We start from the raw sequence: 21,326 nt of genomic DNA, 5'->3' as shown, positions 1-21,326 counted from the left end.
CCTGGTTCCAGCCTCAGCCTAGTCCTGGCCACTGAGGAATGAGTTTCTCTCTCTCTCTCTCTCTCTCTCTCTCTCTCTCTCTCTTTCTCTCAATGTCTACCGAATAAATAAACATTTCTAGAAAGACAAAGAGGTCATCAGTTAAATAACATCAACTTGGGCCCAGCGCGGTAGCGCAAGTGGTTAAGGTCCTCACCTTGCATGCCCGGGATCCCATATGGGCGCCGGTTCTATCCCGGCAGCCCTGCTTCCCTTCCAACTCCCTGCCTGTGGCCTGGGAAAGCAGCCGAGGACGGCCCAAAGCTTTGGGACGCTGCACCTGCATGGGAGACCCGGAAGAGGCTCCTGGCTTCGGACTGGCATAGCATCGGCCGTTGTGCTCACTTGGGGAGGGAATCATCAGACGGAAGATCTTCCTCTCTGTATCTCCTCTCTGTATATCTGCCTTTCCAATAAAAAAAATAATTAAAAAAAATAAATCTTTAAAAAAAAACATCAACTTTTAGCTCTAAGTTAAACTGTTTTAGCTCTAATTTGAACTGCTTAGACAAAGCTCTAAGTTGAACATTTTTTCATCCTTGCTTTCTACCTCTGTTGTTCAAATATAATCACTCATTGCAGAGCCATTTCAAAGCCATCTATGATCTGATTTTTCACTTGGGAATTCCTCCTACTTGAGAAAAATCTTCCCTATAAATTGCTTTCAAACATGCTAAGACATTTTTCAATATAAATGTAACAATGAAAATGATATCATACTTTATAGATAGTTAAGCATCTGCTCATATGTTTAAGGTTGACAAATATTTCTTTAGGCCACGATATTTTCAAAGATCTCTAGCGCACAGTGGGTTAGGTAGGCACTATGCCTCTGTAGCCCTAATGAATAAACACAGCCCCGACTTCTGGGCCCAAAACAGCCTTGCCCTTTGGCCTTTCATGTCAGAATTTCTTACCTCTTCCAAAAACTGTTTCATCAATTATCTTTCATCCTTTCCTTCTCTTGGATCATCCCAGTCCTCCTATACCACACAGTAACACTCATTCTTTATCCAAATCTCATCTTTCCAAACACAAAAACAACCCCACCTCCACCAGCCAAACTTCTTAAACCCAGGCTAAACTTAGCCTCTTTATCTTTTGCATTAATTCTCCAATCCAGAGAAATGGGGCCTCCTGTCATGGCACACTGCAGAAGCCTCCCTAACACTGCCATCACTTCCTCTGCAGCCTCATCTCCCTTGACCTCTCTGAGGCAGACGTTACTGAGCACTGAGCACCAAGACTAAGAACTTAGCACTTAACACCAAGCGCTGAGCACCAAGCACTCTCTCCATCCTGACAGTCCTGCTTTACCAGGTTTCTGTGGCTCTGCCTTTTCCTTGTTATCCTAGGAAATCTCTTATAAAAAACATTATAACACAATATTATAAAACATTTACAGTCTAGATCCAGCAACTGAACACTGAAAAACTAGCTCTCTGGAGACAAGATTTAGATCCCTACAATGATTCTAATTTCCAACAGAAAAAGAAATTGTCAGCAAAATTACCTGCAAAGCCTGCTGGGGTCTGTGCAGTGGGTGTGGATGATACAAAGGTATGAAGAGAACAGCTCCCCTGTGTGGCAAGTCTCTCTGACCACCTTGATGCTGTTTCACCCCTTGGCTGCACGGACACTCAAGCACCCCACTAAGAATTCTGTATTCTATTGAGGCATTGTTGTTTGCCCCGTGAGACAGTTTTTGCAGGTTTTTGCAACCGATGTGAGCTTGAGAGTTAATGTCACTGATAATGCCTTGGTGAATGGGCCTTTGACAACTTACACACAGGAGCACAATTAAGGCCATGCCATTTTTGGACACCTTATTGTGTGCTAACTATTGCCTCAGAACCTGGCCCAGACATACAACACGTCCTCTGGGAAGGGGCTTGATACATATGTCTTTTTTTTTAAAGATTTATTTTTATTATGTTTTTATTGGAAAGGCGGATATACAGAGAGAAGAGACAGAGAGGAAGATCTTCCGTCCGATGATTCCCTCCCCAGGTGAGCACAACGGCCAATGCTATGCCGGTCCGAAGCCAGGAGCCTCTTCCGGGTCTCCCATGCAGGTGCAGCGTCCCAAAGCTTTGGGCCGTCCTCGACTGCTTTCCCAGCCACAGGCAGGGAGTTGGAAGGGAAGCAGGGCTGCCAGGATAGAACCAGCTCCCATATGGGATCCCGGGCATGCAAGGCGAGGACCTTAACCACTTGCACTACCGCGCCGGGCCCGATATATATGTCTTAAATACTAATGCAAGTGATGGGAGTGAGAGCTGAAACTGCTATGGCAATAAATATAGTTATTGTTATCTCAAAGGCTAGCTTGTCTTTGCAATTTTTAGGAGTGTAGAAAATGTAATTGTTTTAGCTGCTTTTATAATTTTTAGCTAGAGGAATTAAGGATGCTTTTACTAAAGAAAAATGCTTTTGATTATTGCTTTATTGTTTCTGGGGTTGTAGGAGTCTATAGTTGTAGGGGGATTTAACATTTGAAGTTTCTGTTTTAGATTTTAGGTTTTTCCCTTGTAACCTATTTTCCCATTAAATAATGGGTGAATTGTAGAAATAGAAATGTGGTAGGAATGTACTACAGATTAGCAGGTAATTGCATGTGCCTTGGCCTTGGAGTCCTGGCTGTTGCTCCATGGCTACTGTTGAAGAATGAATAATGGCTTGCTTTGAAGAATATGAATACAGTATTTTGCAGAATTATCTTTAGCGGCACCTGCTTAGCCCTGAAGTGCAGACGGAATGACCAAATGTCTGTACATGCCCCCTTAGTCTTGAAGTGAAAATAGAATAATTAGTTGCTTGTGTAGAGTCTTGTAGGCTGTCTGAGTAAATAAAAAGGACAGTTTTTTCTTGAGCTGTTGTGAGAATGCACCAAGTGTCAGTGTCTGTGTCTTTATCGCCAACTCCACGCACCCTTCCCGAGCTCCAAACTCGGCTGGAGCTGGACTCCAGCAAAAGCCCAACAACAAACACGTTGATAAAGAATGAAAAGCCTGAAGCCAGTGTTGTAGCACCACATAAAGCCTCGGCCTGCAACGCCAGTGTGCCCCAGGGGCGGCTGCTCCACTTCTGATCCATCTCCCTGTTACACTGCCTCGAAAAAACAGCAGAAGATGGGTCCCTGCAATCATGTGAGAGACCTGGAGGAAACTCTGAGCTCGTGCCTTCAGCCTGGTTCAACCAAGGCTGGTGTGCTCATTTTGGGTAGTGAACCAACACATGAAGATTATTCTCTCTGTGTCTCTCCTCCTCTTTCTATAACTCTCTTTCAAATAAAATAATACAAATCTTAAAAAAAAAAAAAAACTAAAACTAAAAACCCCAAGACTCCACCTCAAGACTAAAGTGAACAGCTCACTAAAATACAGAAAGGGACTATCCTAACTAGCTGTGAACATTCACCAAGACAGGATGAGACACAGAGAAGTGACGGGCAACACGCAGTCAAAACAGAAAAAATATTATAGAGTGAGGCACAGAGCTCAGCTAGAGCAGGAGGCAGAGAACAGAGACAAGACAAAGGAAATATCTCTGTACTTCAAGAGACAGAGTTAGGGGAGGAATAAGTCAAACACCCCTGGTTCACTTCCCCTCCACCTACACATAAGGGCAAGCAGCTTCAAACTGGAACAGGACACACATCTCCACCATGTACTCATATACGAGTTATGGCAGATTTGCATTCCTGTTCTTTGAGCACACACGTGTCCAGTGGGGACATCATTTCCAAGCCTTCTTCGCAGCTAACAGGGGCCATTCATCAAGTTCTCATCTATGGGGCAGCAAGAAAAGTCACTGCCTGCAGTCCTGGAACAACACATGGACACCAGTTCCTGTCCCAGCTGCTCCACTTCTGATTGAGCTCCCTGCTAACGTGCCTATCAAAGCAGCAGACACCACAAGTGCTTAGGGCCCTGCACACACACGTCTGGGAGAAGATCCTGGACCTAGGCTTCTGTCCTGCCCAGCTCTAACCATTGTCATTTGAGCAGTGAACCAACAGATGCAAAATTCATTTTCTCTCTTTCTTTCTTTATTTTTCTCTCCCCCCCTTAATCTCTTTCCCTTCTCTATATAGTTCAGCCTTTCAAATAAACAAAATAAATATATTTTTTTAAAGATTTACTTATTTTTATTGCAAAGTCAGATATACAGAGCAAAGGAGAGACAGAAAGGAAGATCTTCCGTCTGATAATTCACTTCCCAAGTGGCCGCAACAGCTTGGTGCTGAGCCAATCCGAAGCCAGGAGTCAGGAACTTCCTCCCGGTCTCCCACGTGGGTGCAGGGTAACAAGGCTTTGGGCTGTCCTCAACTGCTTTCCTAGGCCACAAGCAGGGAGCTGGATGGGAAGTGGAGCTGCTGGGATTAGAACTGGCACCCATATGGGATCCTGGCACATGCAAGGTGAGGCTATCATGTTGGGCCCACAAAATAAATCTTTTTAAAAAAATCTTGGGCCTGGCGCGATGGCGCAGTGGTTAAGGTCCTCGCCTTGCATGTCCGGGATCCCATATGGGCGCTGGTTCTAATCCCGGCGGCCCTGCTTCCCATTCAGCTCCCTGCCTGTGGCCCGGGAAAGCAGTCGTGCACTGCCCAAAGCTTTGGGACCCTGCACTTGTGTGGGAGACCCGGAAGAGGCTCCTGGCTTCGGATCAGCATAGCATCGGCCGTTGTGCTCACTTGGGGAGGGAATCATCGGATGGAAGATCTTCCTCTCTGTCTCTCCTCTCTGTATATCTGCCTTTCCAATAAATAAAAATAAAATAAATCTTTTAAAAAAAATCTTGTTCTGGGTTGATATGAGGTGGTGGTTCCTCACCCCTGGGTACTGGGACGTGTGGAAAGTCAAGAGTGGTTTCCCTCTTTGTTTCTCCCTTTTCCCCAGAAACAAGAAGAAATAACAAATTTGGAAGCAATGAATTTGCCCAATTTGCCTTAAACTTTGATCCTTCCCACCCTGATCAACCATGGAATCATTATTTTTAAAAATCCATGTAATATGAGCACAACGGATGCTCGTAACTTGGGCTTTACTTGCCTAAAAAGGTTCTTGCCCTGGATTCACATATTCCTCTTTTCTTTGTCTAGAAATAACTACAACCTCTGCATTCCTGGAAACAATGTGTTTGGAATGGCATGACCACCATGCTAGCCTGAAATCCTGATGACTAGTACAGATTTTGCCTTTCACATGCTAGATTTAGGTAAGAAAAGGGATTTGTTGTTTGTTTGGTTGGTTGGTTGGATGGTTGGTCGGTTGGTTGGTTTTTGCACTGCGTTAGGCCAGGGGGTGATAGTCTTGTTTATCTTTTTATTACAGCAGCTCAGCTGTCATCCAAATACCATTAGACAGCAGGAAAGTAGAACACAAAACCATCTGAAGTGCAAACCTCCAGTAGGACCTCAAAAGCTTACGAACCCGTGGGAAACTTGAGTCTGGACATGCCAGTTGTGAGTTTAAGTGGAAGTTTTTAAATAATCAATACCTAGAAAGTCAAATTTAACTGAGTGGCAGCATCAAAACCATTAAATACAGGGGAGGGTGATAGAGGGCTGTGGTATTGGTTCAGAGAGTAGGCACTGTGGAACCGGTTTGGGGCTGAGCACTGTGGTACAGGTTCCGGGGGTGAGCGCTGTGGTACAGGTTCCGGGGCTGAGCGCTGTGGTACAGGTTCCGGGGCTGAGCGCTGTGGTACAGGTTCCGGGGGTGAGCGCTGTGGTACAGGTTCAGGGGGTGAGCGCTGTGGTACAGGTTCCGGGGCTGAGCGCTGTGGTACAGGTTCCGGGGGTGAGCGCTGTGGTACAGGTTCCGGGGGTGAGCGCTGTGGTACAGGTTCCGGGGGTGAGCGCTGTGGTACAGGTTCCGGGGGTGAGCGCTGTGGTACAGGTTCCGGGGGTGAGCGCTGTGGTACAGGTTCCGGGGGTGAGCGCTGTGGTACAGGTTCCGGGGGTGAGCGCTGTGGTACAGGTTCCGGGGGTGAGCGCTGTGGTACAGGTTCCGGGGGTGAGCGCTGTGGTACAGGTTCCGGGGGTGAGCGGCTGTTAGAGAAGCCTGCGTCCCATGCTGGGAGTGCCTGGTTAGAGATGCAGCTAATCTGATTCAGTTCCTGCTATGACACCCAGGAGGCAGTGGATGAAGCCCCGGGGCCCTTGGGCTCCTGTCACCAAGATAGGGGAGTTTGATGGAATTCATTGTTCCCAGCCTCTCTCTCTCTCTCTCATCTTGTCACTCTGCCTTTCAAGTAAACAAATAAATCTTAAACAAACAAACAAAAAAGACTGGCTTTCAAGTCAGGTAAGAATCAATCAAACTGGAGTTTACACATATCACTCTGGATAAGCTACATAATCCGAAGTCACACTGAGATCCGCCTGGTCTCTGCCTCACCCACGGCTTGTTTGCACTGAGTTTGCTGCCTGCCTCCCCTTCTCCTGGATGTGAGGAGACTAGCTAGCACGCCAGGAGCATCCATTTGAGCCTATTTTCTACTAAACCATTTCTGGTGCGGATGTACTAACTCAGAAGCTGAAATATTATCTCTGTATTTCTTCTTGATGTAGGAGACATAATTAGAATTTAAATGAAAGAAGCTTTTCCCTTTTTGTGTTGCCCAAACACTAATTCTAAATATAATTGGACACTAAGATGTGAAATTCTGAACTTTCAAAATTACCTGAGGTGTCTTCTCAAGTTTTGCTGCCTAATATCTTATGAAAATAGTAACAGGGTCCGGCACAGTGGCCTAGCAACTAAAGTCCTCGCCTTAAACATGCCGGGATCCCATATGGGTGTCGGTTCTAATCCCAGCAACTCCACTTCCCATCCAGCTCCCTGCCCATGGCCTGGGAAAGCAGTAGAGGATGGCTCAAAGTCTAGGACAGCCCAAAGCCTTGTTACCCTGCACCCACGTGGGAGACTGGGAGGAAGTTCCTGGCTCCTGGCTTCGGATTGGCTCAGCACCAACCCTTGTGGCCACTTAGGAAGTGAATCAATGGACAGAAGATCTTCCTCTCTGTCTCTCCTCCTCTCTGTATATATGACTGCCCAATAAAAATAATTCTTCAAAAAAATATTTTAAAAAACAGAAAGATGTAATTTTTTTCTAGGGTCCCTTTTCTCTAAAATATTACCTTGGCTGACTTTAAGAACATTTCAGAGTCAAGGAGTCCAGTGTCAAGTCCTTCAACAATACTTATTTTCTCTTCCCTGACTAGAAAAGACAAGAAAAAAAACTCACAATGTGAGACAAAGCCACCACTTCTTTTCTTTGTAAATTTGCTTCACCCTTAGAAATATGAAATCAAAAATAAATATTTGCTGAAAGAGCAAAGGTCAGAACAGTCTCTGTGTCCAGACATGGCAACAAAGATTAGCAAGACTCTAAAAAGCTATTTGCAAGCATAACCTTGCAGAGAAAAAAGGCAGAGTCATTCACCATGAAGATTGAGCCTATTTTCATTTATCTACCCATTCCCCCTTCTCTTCCATGCCACCTCTTGAAGAGGCGGAGACTGACTACATGCGTGGGATTTTATAAGATAATCATGTGTGCAAACGGCAGGTTTGATGGTTCAGAGACCATCAAGAGACGCAATAAATTTTAGGTCTCATGAAACATTTAAGATACTTAATATGCATGAATTATTTCATCCTCTTAACCCTCTGTGGGGTACCGTTTTTTTTTTTTCAGCTCACATTTATCAAGAAAATTCAATAAAGGAGAATAATAATAGTATTTTCTATTTACAAAACATCTTCCCCATAAAGAACTCCATATGTTTATCTTCCCAATCTTCTAATGTTCTCCCGAGGTGGGTGGCAATTACTCTTTGACATTTTTATAGGTGAGATGTTCAAGGAGCTGAATGGCTAACACAGTAGCCTTCATCTTATCCACTAACACAACTCTGGACTGAAGTATGAACAGCAAAGAATTCAAAAGCAGTGAGCTTCCAGCATTCCCTACGGCCCGTCTTTCAACACATCCCATTCCCAAAAGGACTGGGATAATGCTTGCTGCTGAAGCTCAGATGCTCACTGCTTTTAAAACTTAACTGTTATCATCTTTCTAAGTCGGACTTATTTAAGTTTTGTCTCAACGCTCAAAAGCTGGATTATTTTGTGTTTGCTATCTGTCCACGACCATTGTAAGTGATGTCATCAGGAATGTGTTGAGCTCTGAGGCAGAGCTGTCGCAGGAAGAAAGCAACTCTCTCGAGGAGGAGCATGTTTCTTCCCCTCTGCTTTTCTTTCCCCTTAAGTACCTATCACACAAAAAGATGACTCATTAAGCCCCAAAGAGGTGACCGTGCCATGTAAGGGCTTCTTATGCAGCTCTCCACAAAGAGTCCTGAGTGGCAGCATCAAGCCTCTTCTTCTATGTGTTTCCCTCCAGGCAGAATGCGCATTTGTGTGGCTACATACACAATTATAATCTCCCTTGAAAGGCAATTCCTTTCATATGACAGGCTCAACAGCGGCCTGAGTGCTAGCCTCATGTTGTCCATGCAGTGAACATGCTGAAACACCAGACATGTTTAATCTCTCTCTCTCTCTTTTTTTTTTTTTTTTTGAAAAACAGAGATGGACGGAAGAAGCAAAGCTGCAAAGAAATTTCACATGGAGAGAAAGGAGGCCAGTGCAAGCGCCCAGACTCACTTTCTCATGGGCGGAACTTCTTTGTGTGTTGCCTACTTATGTGTCAATTTGCAGGATTTTGGGGCATGAGAACCGCGGAGCCGAGCGGTTCTGGCAGCCTCTCCAATTGACAAGCAAAGCCAAAGACATGTGGGCCTTTGGTACATTTCACAGTCAAAAGTGTATTGTTGCAAACATGCTTATTTTGAAATCTATAATTTTCCCATTTAGAGCACGTTGCATGAAAGTTGGCCACAGAAGGAGTCCTGCCACATGAATTTAAAAAAAAAGCAGCAATGGGCCCTGATGCAGCAACTGCCTGCCACATACTTCCAGCTTCCAGGGGCCAGTGAGGTCACCTCAGGTGAGAGTAGTCTGACGATCACAGAAATGAAATGAAGTTCTGCGGCCCAAGCAGATTTCTGTCTGAGGTTACAGAAACTGAATCTGGTGTTTTATCACAATTACCTGTAATCTGGAGGCCAGATAATAGTATTAACCAGACCTTGAACCACACAATAGGACAGCTGGAAAAGGGGCTCTTACTCCATCCTGAGAATAGTGCTTTGGAAAAGCTAATTCAATGAAGAAAAAGAAAGGACTCTGAAAGTGCCTTTTCAAACAAAATATTTACTTTTGCTGGGTTCCTGCTAATCAAACAAAACTTAGTCAAAAGCTCTTATGGAAAAAACACATTTTATGATTTCAGCCGTAATTGCTTTGTTTAAAAGAAAGGTGCTTAAGAAAAAAAAAAAAAAAAACATGGCTAATGGGATCGGTAATTTGGTAAGTTCAGATGTGTTTGGGAAAATCCCTCTCCCTTTGATAAATCATTAAAATTCTGCTCAGATAAATGTGTTTTGACTTGAAATTCCAATCATACGGTGAGCTATTTCCTAAGGCCGCTAAGGAAGTAGCTCAAGGGTGATCCCAACACACAAAGAGGAGCCAGGAATGAATTTACAGGGGTAATTCCACTCTTAAAACATATCACTCTATGCAGCGAATACACAGGATCTCAGGGAGATGCAGAAAATTTATTTTAAAAAATTCTTTCTTCTTAAAACACCTGTTTTTAAGATTAAAATTTACAATATATAACCAAAACATAAAAACTCTCAACCAAAAAAAAAAAAAAGAAAAATCCAGCCATAGGCATAATTAGCTTAAAATCAAAAAGATCCAGATTTTAGCTAATTATCTTTTTTTTTTTTATCCTTGGAAACATGGAGAAAAACACAGTGTCTCTCAAATGGCAAAGAATTCAATAACTATTTTTTGAACTAGATTCCTTTCAACCACTTATTTTAAAATTCATTCTGCTGTTTAAAATAGACCATTCATCCAACAATTGAGCACTTCACTGGGACCAAGAACCATGCTTCAGATTAGAGGCATTCAGAGAAAAGTCTTCCTTCCTAAGCAATAGGCAATGGGTCAGTGTGATGGCTCAACTAGTTAATCCTTTACCTCCCAGCATCAGCACCCCATATAGGTGCAGGTTTGTGTCCCGGTTGTTATACTTCCCATCCAGCTCCCTGTTTATGGCCTGGGAAAATAGTCAAGGACAGCCCAGGTTCTTGGGACCCTGTACCTGCATGAGAGACCCGGAAGAAGCTCCTGGCTCCTGACTTCAGATCAGCTCAGCTCCAACCATTACAGTCATTTGGGGAGTGAGCCAGTGGATGGAAGAGCTTTCTCTGTCTCTCCTTCTCTCTGTAAATCTGCCTTTACAATAAAAATAAATAAATCTTTGGAAAAAATAGGCAACAACTAAGGACACAAGAAGAAAAAATAAGGTAAAGGTATGATGGGGATATGAATGGGACGATGAGCTACAGTTAGGTTAATGGATCATGTCTTTTGTGGTCTATTTTTATTGCTTTTTAAAAAAAAAGATCTATTAATTTTTATTGGTAAATCAGTTTTACAGACAGAAGGAGAGATAAAGAGAAAGATCTTCCACCCGCTGGTTCACTTTCCAAGTGGCCACAACAGCCAGAGCTGAGCTGATCTGATTTGAAGCCAGGAGGCAGGAGCCTCCTCCAGGTCTCCCACGCAGGTGCAGGGACCCGAGGCTTTGGGCCATCCTCTACTGCTTTCCCAGGCCACAAGCAGAGTGTTGGGTGGGAAGCAGAGCCACCAGGATTAAAACCGTCACACAAATGGGATTCAGAAGTGTGTAAGGTGAGGACTTCAGTCACTAGGCTGCAGTACTGGGCCCTAATTCCTGCTTACTTTAAGCAGTAATGTTTCTGAGCACAGAATTGGGTTTGGATGGTTTCATTAATTATATTTAAACAGATATACATTTGCTTATCAGGATTCATCCAAAATGGGTCGGGGGTGTGTCTGGCAAATAGACAAGTAAATATTATGTGCTATGGTATCAACAATTATGAAAACAACGTTAGCTGAAAAAAATTTTTAATGTAGCCAGAGTCCTGTGTCAGAACCTTTGCCAAGGTTTAAAGAAATTCTAGAAACTTCATGGCTGGAAGTGACTATCTGTGGCTGTTGGATGGTGTCTTAGTCCACTTACTCTATCTACAAAGCAGAAACCAAAAACAGGATCAGGCATGTAACACATGTGATGGGATGGGATGCCCTCGAAAGAAACACATGTGAGTGTTAGAAGACCACAATGCAGGTACAATCCCCTCGGAGAGCAGGGGAAGTGGCAGTGTTTAAGCCGGTCACCTGCCAGAGGAGTCAGGTACCTGATTAAGATGGCGTCATCCTATATCAGAGTTCCTGGCTCCATTCCCAGCTCCCTGCTACAGCAGAACTTACAAGGCAGCAGGGGGATGGCTTAAGTTGTTGGGTCCCTGCCATCCACGTGGAAGACCTGAATGGAAGTCCTGGCTTCAAATCAGCCCAGGCCTTGTCATTGCAAGTATTGGGGGGTGTGTGGGGGGGTGAACCAATGGATTGGAGCTATGTCACTCAACTTTTTTTTTTAATTTTAAAAAAGAAAGAAGTGATGATCTGTATTGATCAGTTGTTAACCAGGAAGAGCTGCCTCAGTGTGCTATGTTCTTGTACACAAAGACGGTAATGATAACAACAGCCAACGTTTACTGAGCACCTATGCTGATGTTCTGAAAGGGGGACATCTTACTCACTTTTTCATACTATACCATTCGCGGTGTGGACACAATGCGGCTGCTGCGTACAGCTTTAAGTGTTGACATGTAGAAGATAAGTACTATTATTCTTCACATTTTGTGAAGTGAAAACCAATGCACAGAGAAGTTAAGCAACATCTTCAGGGTCACACAGCTGTTCTAGAGTTGCCAATAAAACCCTCCCAAATGGTCTGGAACTTAACCTTTCTCATCACCTGCTTCTAAGAGATAAGTCCAGTGGCAACAGAGAACTGGAATTCTACCATTCCCTAATCCATCTTGATTCCTAGGATGCCCCCTCATGGTAGAAATGTTAAATGAAGCCTTGGAGGGGGGAGGCGGTCATCTGAACTCACTCTAGGATCCACATAGAGATCTGCAATAGTTTTTGAGACTGATTTTTGGACTTGTTCAATGTTTTCATAGTATAGTTAATACCCAGCTGGACTTGAATCAAACTGTTAAATTAGCTGTTTACTCCTCACTTGCCCACAACAGCTAGGGCTGGGCCAGGTCACAGCCAGGACCTTGGAACTCAATCCAGATCCCTCACCGAGGTGACAGAGATACAGCCATTCGACACATCCTCTGCTGCCTCCCATGTCCACGTCTGTCGAGGAAGCTGGGGTTGGAGGCAGAGCTGGGATTCGAACCAGGCACTCAATACAGGAAGATGGTATCCCAAACAGCACCTTAACCACTGAGCCAGTCTCTGCACAGACACCTGTATTAGAATTCTTCTTCTACTGCTTACTAATCCCTAGCTTCTTTGTGCTGGAGCTTTCTCACCTGTGTGATGGAAATAACATGTGAAAAACTGTCTTCACTTGCATTAATAAACGTAAAGCACTTACAATGGCACCTGGTGCATAATAACTTGTTACTAAGTCTTAGTTGTTGTGGGCGATGCCTACTCATATTTGGGATGCCCTAAGGTCAGATTATTCACATTCCACCTAATGTATATGCATGCATTAAGTGCCTGCATTGAGAAAGGAGAATATACAATGATGAGGAAGATAAAATGTCTGCTCTCAGGAAATTTCTTTGCAGCTAATGAACCGTTGAATAGGTCTATGGTGAACAGGGAAGCCAGAATAACCAACCCTTCGAGTTAATGATTGTTTTGCTCCTTTTGGAGAAGGGGGAGGGGGGTCAGCCAGGGGATCTGACAAACTTGGGATTCAATCCCAGCTTTACTGTGGATCACTGCCTACGTGACAGTGCACAAACAGGTCGGTCCTTCTAAGCCTCAGTTTCCTTATTTGTAAAATGAGATGATATTAATAACAACTAAACGGAACTCATAAAATAATAGTGGTGGTTGAAAAGCTTACATGAGATAAGACACAGTGCCAGACATGCAGGGAGAATTCAAACACGACAGTTTTAAAACAAAAGCCATCCAAAATGTACAACCCCCAAAGGAGAAAGACCATCTCTGATCCCCCCTGGAGTTGGCTGTTTTGCCAACTCATTACCAACCTTAGTGAGGAAGAGCCAGTTCCAAGGCAAGAGAAGAGGCAACTTAGAGTCTGAGTGAAAGTATGCACCTCACCAAATTAGGCGGAGCCAGAGCAAAAAATAAACCTCATATGCTCCTGCGTATTCTCAGGTCAGCACGTAGGTGGTGTGCTTGGCAAACGTGGGATCCCAACGGGCTGCCTTCGGCTCTACGCGAGCTTGCCACACCTACCCGGATACACAGGCACACCTCAGCCTCTGGCAGAAGCTTCCAATAAGCAGCTTTTATAAGGCTAGAAATCTTTCATGGGTCTTATGTAAAGGACTCTGCGCTTATTTCATCTCCCTACCAGATGCCCCTCTCGCTCTTCAGGCCTGGGCATTTATACAACATCTATCGCTCCCTTCTGATGACTGCAGGCACCAACATCCCTGAGGTATTCTTTCATGATGATCTGAAGATTCTGAGCCATGCCAGGCCATGATTACAGGTTCTGAATCCACAAAGTCAGTAAGCAGAGGATCAGGTTTTTTTTTTTTTCAACATGATGAAAGACTTTATTTTCTTCCCTAATAGTCAACAAGGCAAACATGCTATCTGGCTAGCAGGTAGAAAGAGGTCTCAAGAGATAGTCACATCACAGTCATCCCTGTAATCCACACCATGTTCTAAAGAGACGTCCCCAGATACATCCACCAAGGCCCCTTCAGCTCTAATTTTCCTGTTTTGCTTTATACATAAGCCTGTCTCCTTTCTTTTTTTTTTTTTTCTGCATATATTTTCTTTCCTAAGCCTCCATAACAAAAGTGACTTTTTAATTTGTAAACATGAAACAAAACAAAAACAAATGAAAAACTCCACAGGTATTTAAAAAATTTAAACAATGAGTCATGTTATTAATCTAATCTAGAAGGAATGGTTTTAAATAAATTGAGGGTGAATACTTCAAAACAGCATGCTCCTAAGAGAAACCAAGCTGCAACAAGCAAAGTGAGTCCCAAATGAAACCATGTGTATTTCGGCACAACTGTACAGCTGGATGAGCCATGAGGAAGTCATGAATAGTATGGCCCTTCTTGGAGCAGTAAGAATGTCCAGATGGTGGCTAGAATGGGGACTTATAACACTTAAGTAAATAAGTGACAGAACTGAGAGAACAACTGTCAAGAATTCAGGCAGCAGGTGGACACCACTAACACTAAAGCTTTTCCAGCCAACCTGAGATTTGGTTTGTGTCATTGAATTAGCCTTCCTGCAAAGGTCAATTACAGAGCGATCACCAATTTTTACTCATGGAAGCACGAATTACACCAAAAATATGCCAGTTCAAACAGCAACCATCCAAGGAACTGAACCATAAATTATGCCCTTCAGGTGCTGCAGACGTTCAGGCCCAGCAGGTTAAGCAGCTACTTGGGGACACCAGCATTCCATACCATGGTGCTGGTTCAAGTCCTAGCTGGTCTGCTTCTGAGCCAGTTTCTCTGCCTGGGAAAGCAGCGAAAGATGACCTAAGTATTTGGGTCCTCATCTCCCACGTGGGAGACGTGGAAGGAGTTGTGCATTCCTGACTTCAGCCTGGACCAGTCTTAGCTGTAGCAGCCACTTCAGAAGTGAACCAGTGGCCCAGCGCGGTGGCCTCAATGGCTAAAGTCCTCACCTTGAACACACAGGGATCCCATAAGGGCACCGGTTCTAATCCCAGCAGCTCCACTTCCCATCCAGCTTCCTGCTTGTGGCCTGGGAAAGCAGTAGAGGACAACCCAAAGCCTTGGGACCCTGTGCCTGCATGGGAGACAAGGAAGAGGCTCCAGGCTCCTGACTTTGGATTGACTCAGCTCTGGCCACTGCAGCCACTTGGGAAGTGAGTAAATCAGCAAATGGAAGATCTTCCTCTCTGTCTCTCCTCCTCTCTGTATATCTGACTCTCCAATTAAAAAAGATAAATATTTTTTAAAATGTTTCAGATTCATTGAGCACTGAGTAAATGGCATAAAATATATCCAATTGTTCACGAAAGTCTGGGAATTGCTAGACACTAATATCATTACTGATATTAGTGATATAACCATCTTCTTTCGGGTAAGTAACGGATTTAGTCACCCAGTAGAGACAGACAGGAATTGAGAGAGAAGTGTTTGCTGACCAAATAGCCCTTAAACTTGGTGAAAAATTAACAAAAGCAATGCACACTAACTCTACACTTAAACTATTCATCACGTAACAGATCAAAAAAAAAATCCAACTGTCTGATCCATTTTGTACCCGCAATACAGCGGGTACACAATCATTCTCTTACACTGCAGTGGGCAGTGTGAAATGGTACAACCCTAACATGGACAATCTGGCAATATAAATCAATATTTCAAATGCACATGTCCTTGGCTCACCAATTCCACTTTTTGGAATTTATACCTGTACAACAGACTTGCAAAGGAACAACACTGCAGGTTATTCACGGCAACATTTCATCTACCAATATGGGATTTGTTAAATAAATCACTTTAATACCACGTAGCTAGAAAGTAAACTTTCAAAAGAGTGAAGAAGCACTCTTATATACAAGTTGTTCTGAGACATACTAAGTACTCACTGCATTCTCTCTTACATTCATAATAAGTTTGGAAAGGATCTTTAGGGAACCAGAAAGAGAGGTTATTTTGTGTGTGGGGGGAAGGTGGGAAATGGGGACATAGGAGAACACAGAGGTGGGAGGAGGTTTTATTTTGGGATCAAGCTTTCATATTACCACTCAAAAATTTAAATCCAAATTGTTTACCATGATAAAATTTTTAGCATCATATAACACACAACTCATACAAAATTGTATATGAAATGTCCACATTATGGAAAAATTTTCAGTGATATAAAGAAATGAGCTATCAAGCCACCAACAGGAAGGCACCTTAAAAAGAAAAATTCCTTTTAAGAAGAAGGTTTCTTTCAGGTGGAAAGAAGCCCACTTGAAAAGGTTATGCAATGTATGAGCTCATATATGTGAAATACATATATAATATGTAAAAAGGATATGCTTGCCAGGGACTGGGAACAGGGGGAGCACAGAAGGTTTTTTGAGTTTTGTTTTGTTTCAGGACACTGAAATTAGTCTGTAGTCTGTGCATTATGTGTGGTACATACTAGAGTCACACCCAACCATCAAAACCCACAACACACAGAGTGGACTCTAGTATAATGTAAGAACTTGGGTTAACAGTCACATATTGATCCTGGCTCATCAATTGGAACCAACGCAGCACACAAATGGAAGATGTTCAGTTTAGAGGGAACCATGCACGGATAGAGGGGGTGAACCAACGGGAACTCTTCACTGCCCGCCCAGTTTTCGGTAAACCTAAAAATTCTCTCCAGTCAGGAAGGCCTCTGCGTGTTTGAAAACGGGTGTTGGCGTGCATGTCCTCTGTCACCCACAGTACCCAACAGGACGCAGTCCTACAGCGACCGCCTCAGGATGAGGTCAAAATATGAACCGGGGAGAGACCCTCGCGCCTCAGTGTCTTCATCCGTAAAATGGAAGAGAATGCGGTAATACCCCTCCCCCCCCAAAAGATGCTGAGAAGCTCCCCATGAAGAATAATGCAGGCAAACTGGAGTGGCACGGTGCCTAGTGAAAAAGCAAGGCTCAACACGGAAGCGGGGGCTGCACGGGTCCAAGTATCATTCATTCCCAGGCTGATCCGGACTCCAAGGTTACAGGATCCAGCAGCAGCATCCCCTACCAGGCCCCACGGGGCTCCTCTGAACACAGTCCGCACGGCCCACGCCCTGTGCACGGCTTTTATTCAGCTGCTGCTGCTGCCCTCTCTCAGGGTCTCAGAGTCTCAGGGGTTCAGGCCCCCCAACCGCAGCCTGCACGCCCCTCGCTCCCCGTCCAGTTCCACACCCCGCCCCCGCCTCCTCATCTTCACGTCTCTCTTTTCCCCAAAAGGAAGCTCCTACCCAGGTACTCGTAGTCCGGTAGGGCTAGGCGCTCCGGACTCAGCATCTTTAGACCCGGGTATCTTCAAAGCTCCAGCTCGTCCGCTTCCGGAACCCAGGTCGCAGGCTCCCTCCGTTGCCATGGCACCCACGCATCAGGAGGCGAGCGAGAGGCAGAGACGGCGTCTCGCCAACAAACCTCCGTAGCGCAACACCGAGCTGGCCACACAAGTTCCGGCAACAGTCGCTCCGCAGCGGGTGTGGTTTCTTTAGACTCCAATTCGCGAGGGCTTTGTTTTAAAGGAATCTGAAATGGAGAATTCTTTTCAATCCGTCCTTTTCTTTTTCTTTTTTTCTGATGTGGGAAAATTACTGTCAGCTATCTATATCCGCAATTTCTGAATTTCCTCTGAACGTATTCCCTCTTTGGACAACTGTTAGCTTAACTCACATCTTACTGCTGCTACTCATGAACTTCCATAAACACTTGGGGTCCTGTTACCTAATCGCTAGACTATTTTAATTGCTTCAAAGTGTTTGACAGCTTCTCGAGACCCAGGAATGTCTTCTGCTGGACACCAGCAGGTGCTCGTTAGCCCTGTGTGAGTTAAGTGATCTTTCTCTGTCTTGCTAGTTAGTACCCTTTCCAAGTACTCCATTTCTTGGAGAGAGAGAGGTGCAAAAATGAGGATACCTATTAAATCACCCTAACCACCCCCCACACTCGGGAAAAAAAAAAAAGAGCCCAACTGTTACTGTTAGAAGTGATTTGTGTATTTGAAAGGTAGGAGGCTGGTGCTGTGGCACAGGAAGTTAAGCTTCTGCCTGCAGTGCTTATATCCCATATGGTCACTGGTTGGAGACCTGGCTGCTCAACTTCTGCTCCATCTCCCTGCTAATCTGCCTGGGAAAGCAGCAGAAGGTAGCCCAAGTTCTTGGGCCTCTGCAACAGCATGGGAGACCCAAAAGAAGCTCCTGACTTTGGCCCAATCCAACCCAGCCCTGTCATTGGGAGGGAGTGAACCCTATTGGCAACTCTCGCTCCCTCTCAAATAAATAAAATGAATCTCAAAACAATCCATAAAAATAAAAGAAAGATAAAGTTACAGAGAATAGGGAGTCAGGAAGACATTGTCCAACCTCTGATTCACTCCCCTAAAGGGTCATAACATCCATCCCTGGACCAGCGCCTGGAATTCCATCCAGGCCTCCCATGCCAATGGCAGAGATGCAAGCACTTGAGCTACCATCTGCTTCTTTCCAAGGTGTGTTAACAGGGGCCTGGATCTGAAGTAGAGCAGCTAGGACTCGAACGGATAGGAGATCCGAATAGGAGGTGGCAGCTTCGCTCGCTGTGCTGTAATGGCATTCCTTTCCTTCATTCCTCTTTAAAGCCTCCTTTAGGATGAGGAAGTACTCGCTGCTTTTTCAACTTGCCAGAGAGTTCTTATTTTGCTCCACTCCATTTCTAACAGCGTACTAGAAGTCGGTAGAACTTGTCACAGTTCAAATTTGGCAGAAAAAGTCACTCTGTCCTCATTTTTTTTTAAGTTAGTGCCCTCCCCCTCAGCCAGGTGAGGTTTTGTGAAAAAGAAGGAAAACAAAGATCATGCCATCAAAGCACTGGCTGGGAAACCAGGAGACCACCTACACTGGGACAGAAAAGAAAGAGGAAGTTCTCTTTGTGGCCTATTCTTAGCCTCTCCCCTGCAAGGAGCCTCAAACCTCCTAATTCTTCCTTTCCCCTAAAATTGTGGCTGTGTCTCAATTCTAGGCTCCTGTGAGTCATTGAGTTTGGATGTGGTAAGGGGAAAGAGAGCCAAACTCGGAGCAGTGTTTAGCATCTTGAGGTAATGAACTTACTGATTTGGCATTTGATGTGAAGGCCTGCACATTTGATAAAAATATTTGCCTTCTTCCTCCCCTGCTTCCCCCAAAATGCTTGAGGGCACGGGAGTTTCATAAGTTTCATACCTGTGGCTTATTACTATATTATTAATGTAGGAATAGATAGTAATTATTAAGGATGATAATTTTACTTTATTCCCAAGCAACCTGAAGCTATTTGCTGAAAATTTCATTTGTCCTCATAAAACCCTTTTGAGGCATCTGCATCTGGCTTAAGCAGAAATTTATTTTCTCAGTTTTCTGGAGGCTAGGGTCCTTTCTCTAAACAATCAAAACGGAGACACAACTTACAAAATGACTTGTGAAGGTGGGCATGACATCAGGGTGCAGAAAGTTGCGCCTCCTCTTGGAAGACTGCATCCTAAGCTGAAGACTGATTCAGGTCCTGGCTACTCTCATTACTATTCATTGTCATGCTAATGAATCCAGGAAGATAGCAGATGACAACCCAAAAATTTGGGTCCCTGCCGCATACAAGGGGGCTGGAAGGAATGCTGGGCTCCCAACTTGGCCAGGTTCAGCTCTGGCTGCTATGGACAATTAGGGAATGAGCCAGTGGATGGAAGATCCCTTTCTCTCCTTCTCTTCCTTTCTGTCACTCTGCTTTTCAAATACATAATACATTTTTTTAAGGGCTTGTATGTCATTCTCCCTCAGTCCGTGGGAGAGCTGGATCAGGATCTTAGCGATCCCAACATCCAGGCTAGTGGTCTGACCACTAAACCACACAGCCTCTGTTTTTAGGGTTTGTGGGCTTCGCTTTTATTTATTTATTTTTCTTTTTGCTGTGCCCTGCTAGCAACTCAAAGACCTCAGATAAAAGAAAAGATTTTTGAGCCCAGGCTGAACATTTGACATCCTCTTATTTGTGGGGCATTATCCTGGAACTTGGAGGATTTTGCTACTGGGGTCTGTGTAGTGGAGCTGGGAACTGGCCCCAAGAATATAGCTTTGTTTGGGCATTAACCCATTTGTGGTTATAATAATGATAAGTTTCAGCACCAGTGGCGCCCGACTGTTAATGATTCAAAGAAGGCTAAATAAGAACAAGATGTCATCTCTGGAGCAATTTGTAGATTGTTTTTTTTTTTTTCCTTCAGCTCCATTGCTTCCATAAAAATTGCTAAGGACCCTTATATTTAAAGTTAGGCTTCCTCTCTGAAAGTCCTGAACAATTTACTGAGGAGGAAACATAGAAGAGAGTAAGAGGTTTCTCCATGAAGGCTTCATTAACATTTGAAGTTTCACAGAAATAACAGGCAGATCAAAAAGAATAAAATTCTACCATTTGCAACCAAATGAAATAAGCCAGTCCCAAAAGGACAAATACCATATGTTCTCTCTGATATAACCCTTCCTTCAAGCAAAACACAAAACAAATAGATATACAGGTAAATAATTATGTATATATATATGTATATATATATTTTTTCTCATAAATGAACTGTATAATGGAGACTAGAGTTCTGGGAACAAAGAAATGTTGCAGTAGGCATAGCTACTCCCAAATAAAAGAAGGACCCCCCCAATGAAACTGTCCAATAGACCTTGACAATCTGATACTAGATCTTCTTCCACTGCCTATACCCGCAGTATCATGTACACATAAATAGCAGGATGCTGGAATTATGATTGCAGCTGAAGGACTGTATTATAGTAACAATAAGAGGGAAACGGTAGAGGAGGGGAGAGAGGGAGGGGAAGGGGGATACTCCCTATACCTACACAACTCTGTCTTAGAAGATAAATAAGTAACAGGCAGTTTTTCTGGTGATAGAGTTGCCAATTGTTTACATTTTTCTCCTTTATACGATTCTATAGCCTTAAAAAAAATTTGTAATGCGTATGTTTTATAATTTGAAGATGAACAGTCAGTATGACAAATCTCAGGATTTTTTTTTTTTTAAGATTTCTCTTTTGCCACGGATTACATAATAGATTTGAGCAATGCATCAGTCACAGAGGAAGTTTTTTCAATTAAACACATCAGACTTAAGGAGAATGGAAATATGCTAAAGTTGTTCAAATCAGTGTATGCAAGAATCACTAAAATTGAGTATATTTTGAGAACCTGTTGAATGATAATGAAAAAAGAAGTCATGGGCCCAACAGCGTGGCCTCGCCTTGAATGCGCTGGGATCCCAAATGGGCGCCGGTTCTAATCCCGGCTGCTCCACTTCCCATCCAGCTCCC

General features: G+C 44.0%; 1 protein-coding gene across 2 annotated transcripts in view; it reads right to left on the bottom strand.

The window, feature by feature from the left end:
- CUNH11orf49 (chromosome unknown C11orf49 homolog) overlaps positions 1–17,368 on the bottom strand; it is a 201,143-nt gene extending 183,775 nt beyond the window's left edge. Inside the window, exon 1 of one of the 2 annotated variants that reach the window (XM_040980205.1) lies at positions 17,247–17,368. In XM_040980205.1, the coding sequence (XP_040836139.1) occupies positions 17,247–17,368 (122 nt within the window). The remainder of the gene's footprint in view (positions 1–17,246) is intronic. The other variant, XM_040980204.1, reaches the window with a different exon arrangement.
- Between the last annotated feature and the right edge of the window lie 3,958 nt (positions 17,369–21,326).

Source organism: Ochotona curzoniae, unplaced genomic scaffold (assembly GCF_017591425.1).
Source record: "Ochotona curzoniae isolate NIBS_2020 unplaced genomic scaffold, NIBS_Ocur_1.0 contig_3432, whole genome shotgun sequence".
Lineage (NCBI taxonomy): Eukaryota > Metazoa > Chordata > Mammalia > Lagomorpha > Ochotonidae > Ochotona > Ochotona curzoniae.
Note: the sequence above shows the minus strand (reverse complement) of the source record. Positions and strands in the feature narration are given on the sequence as shown.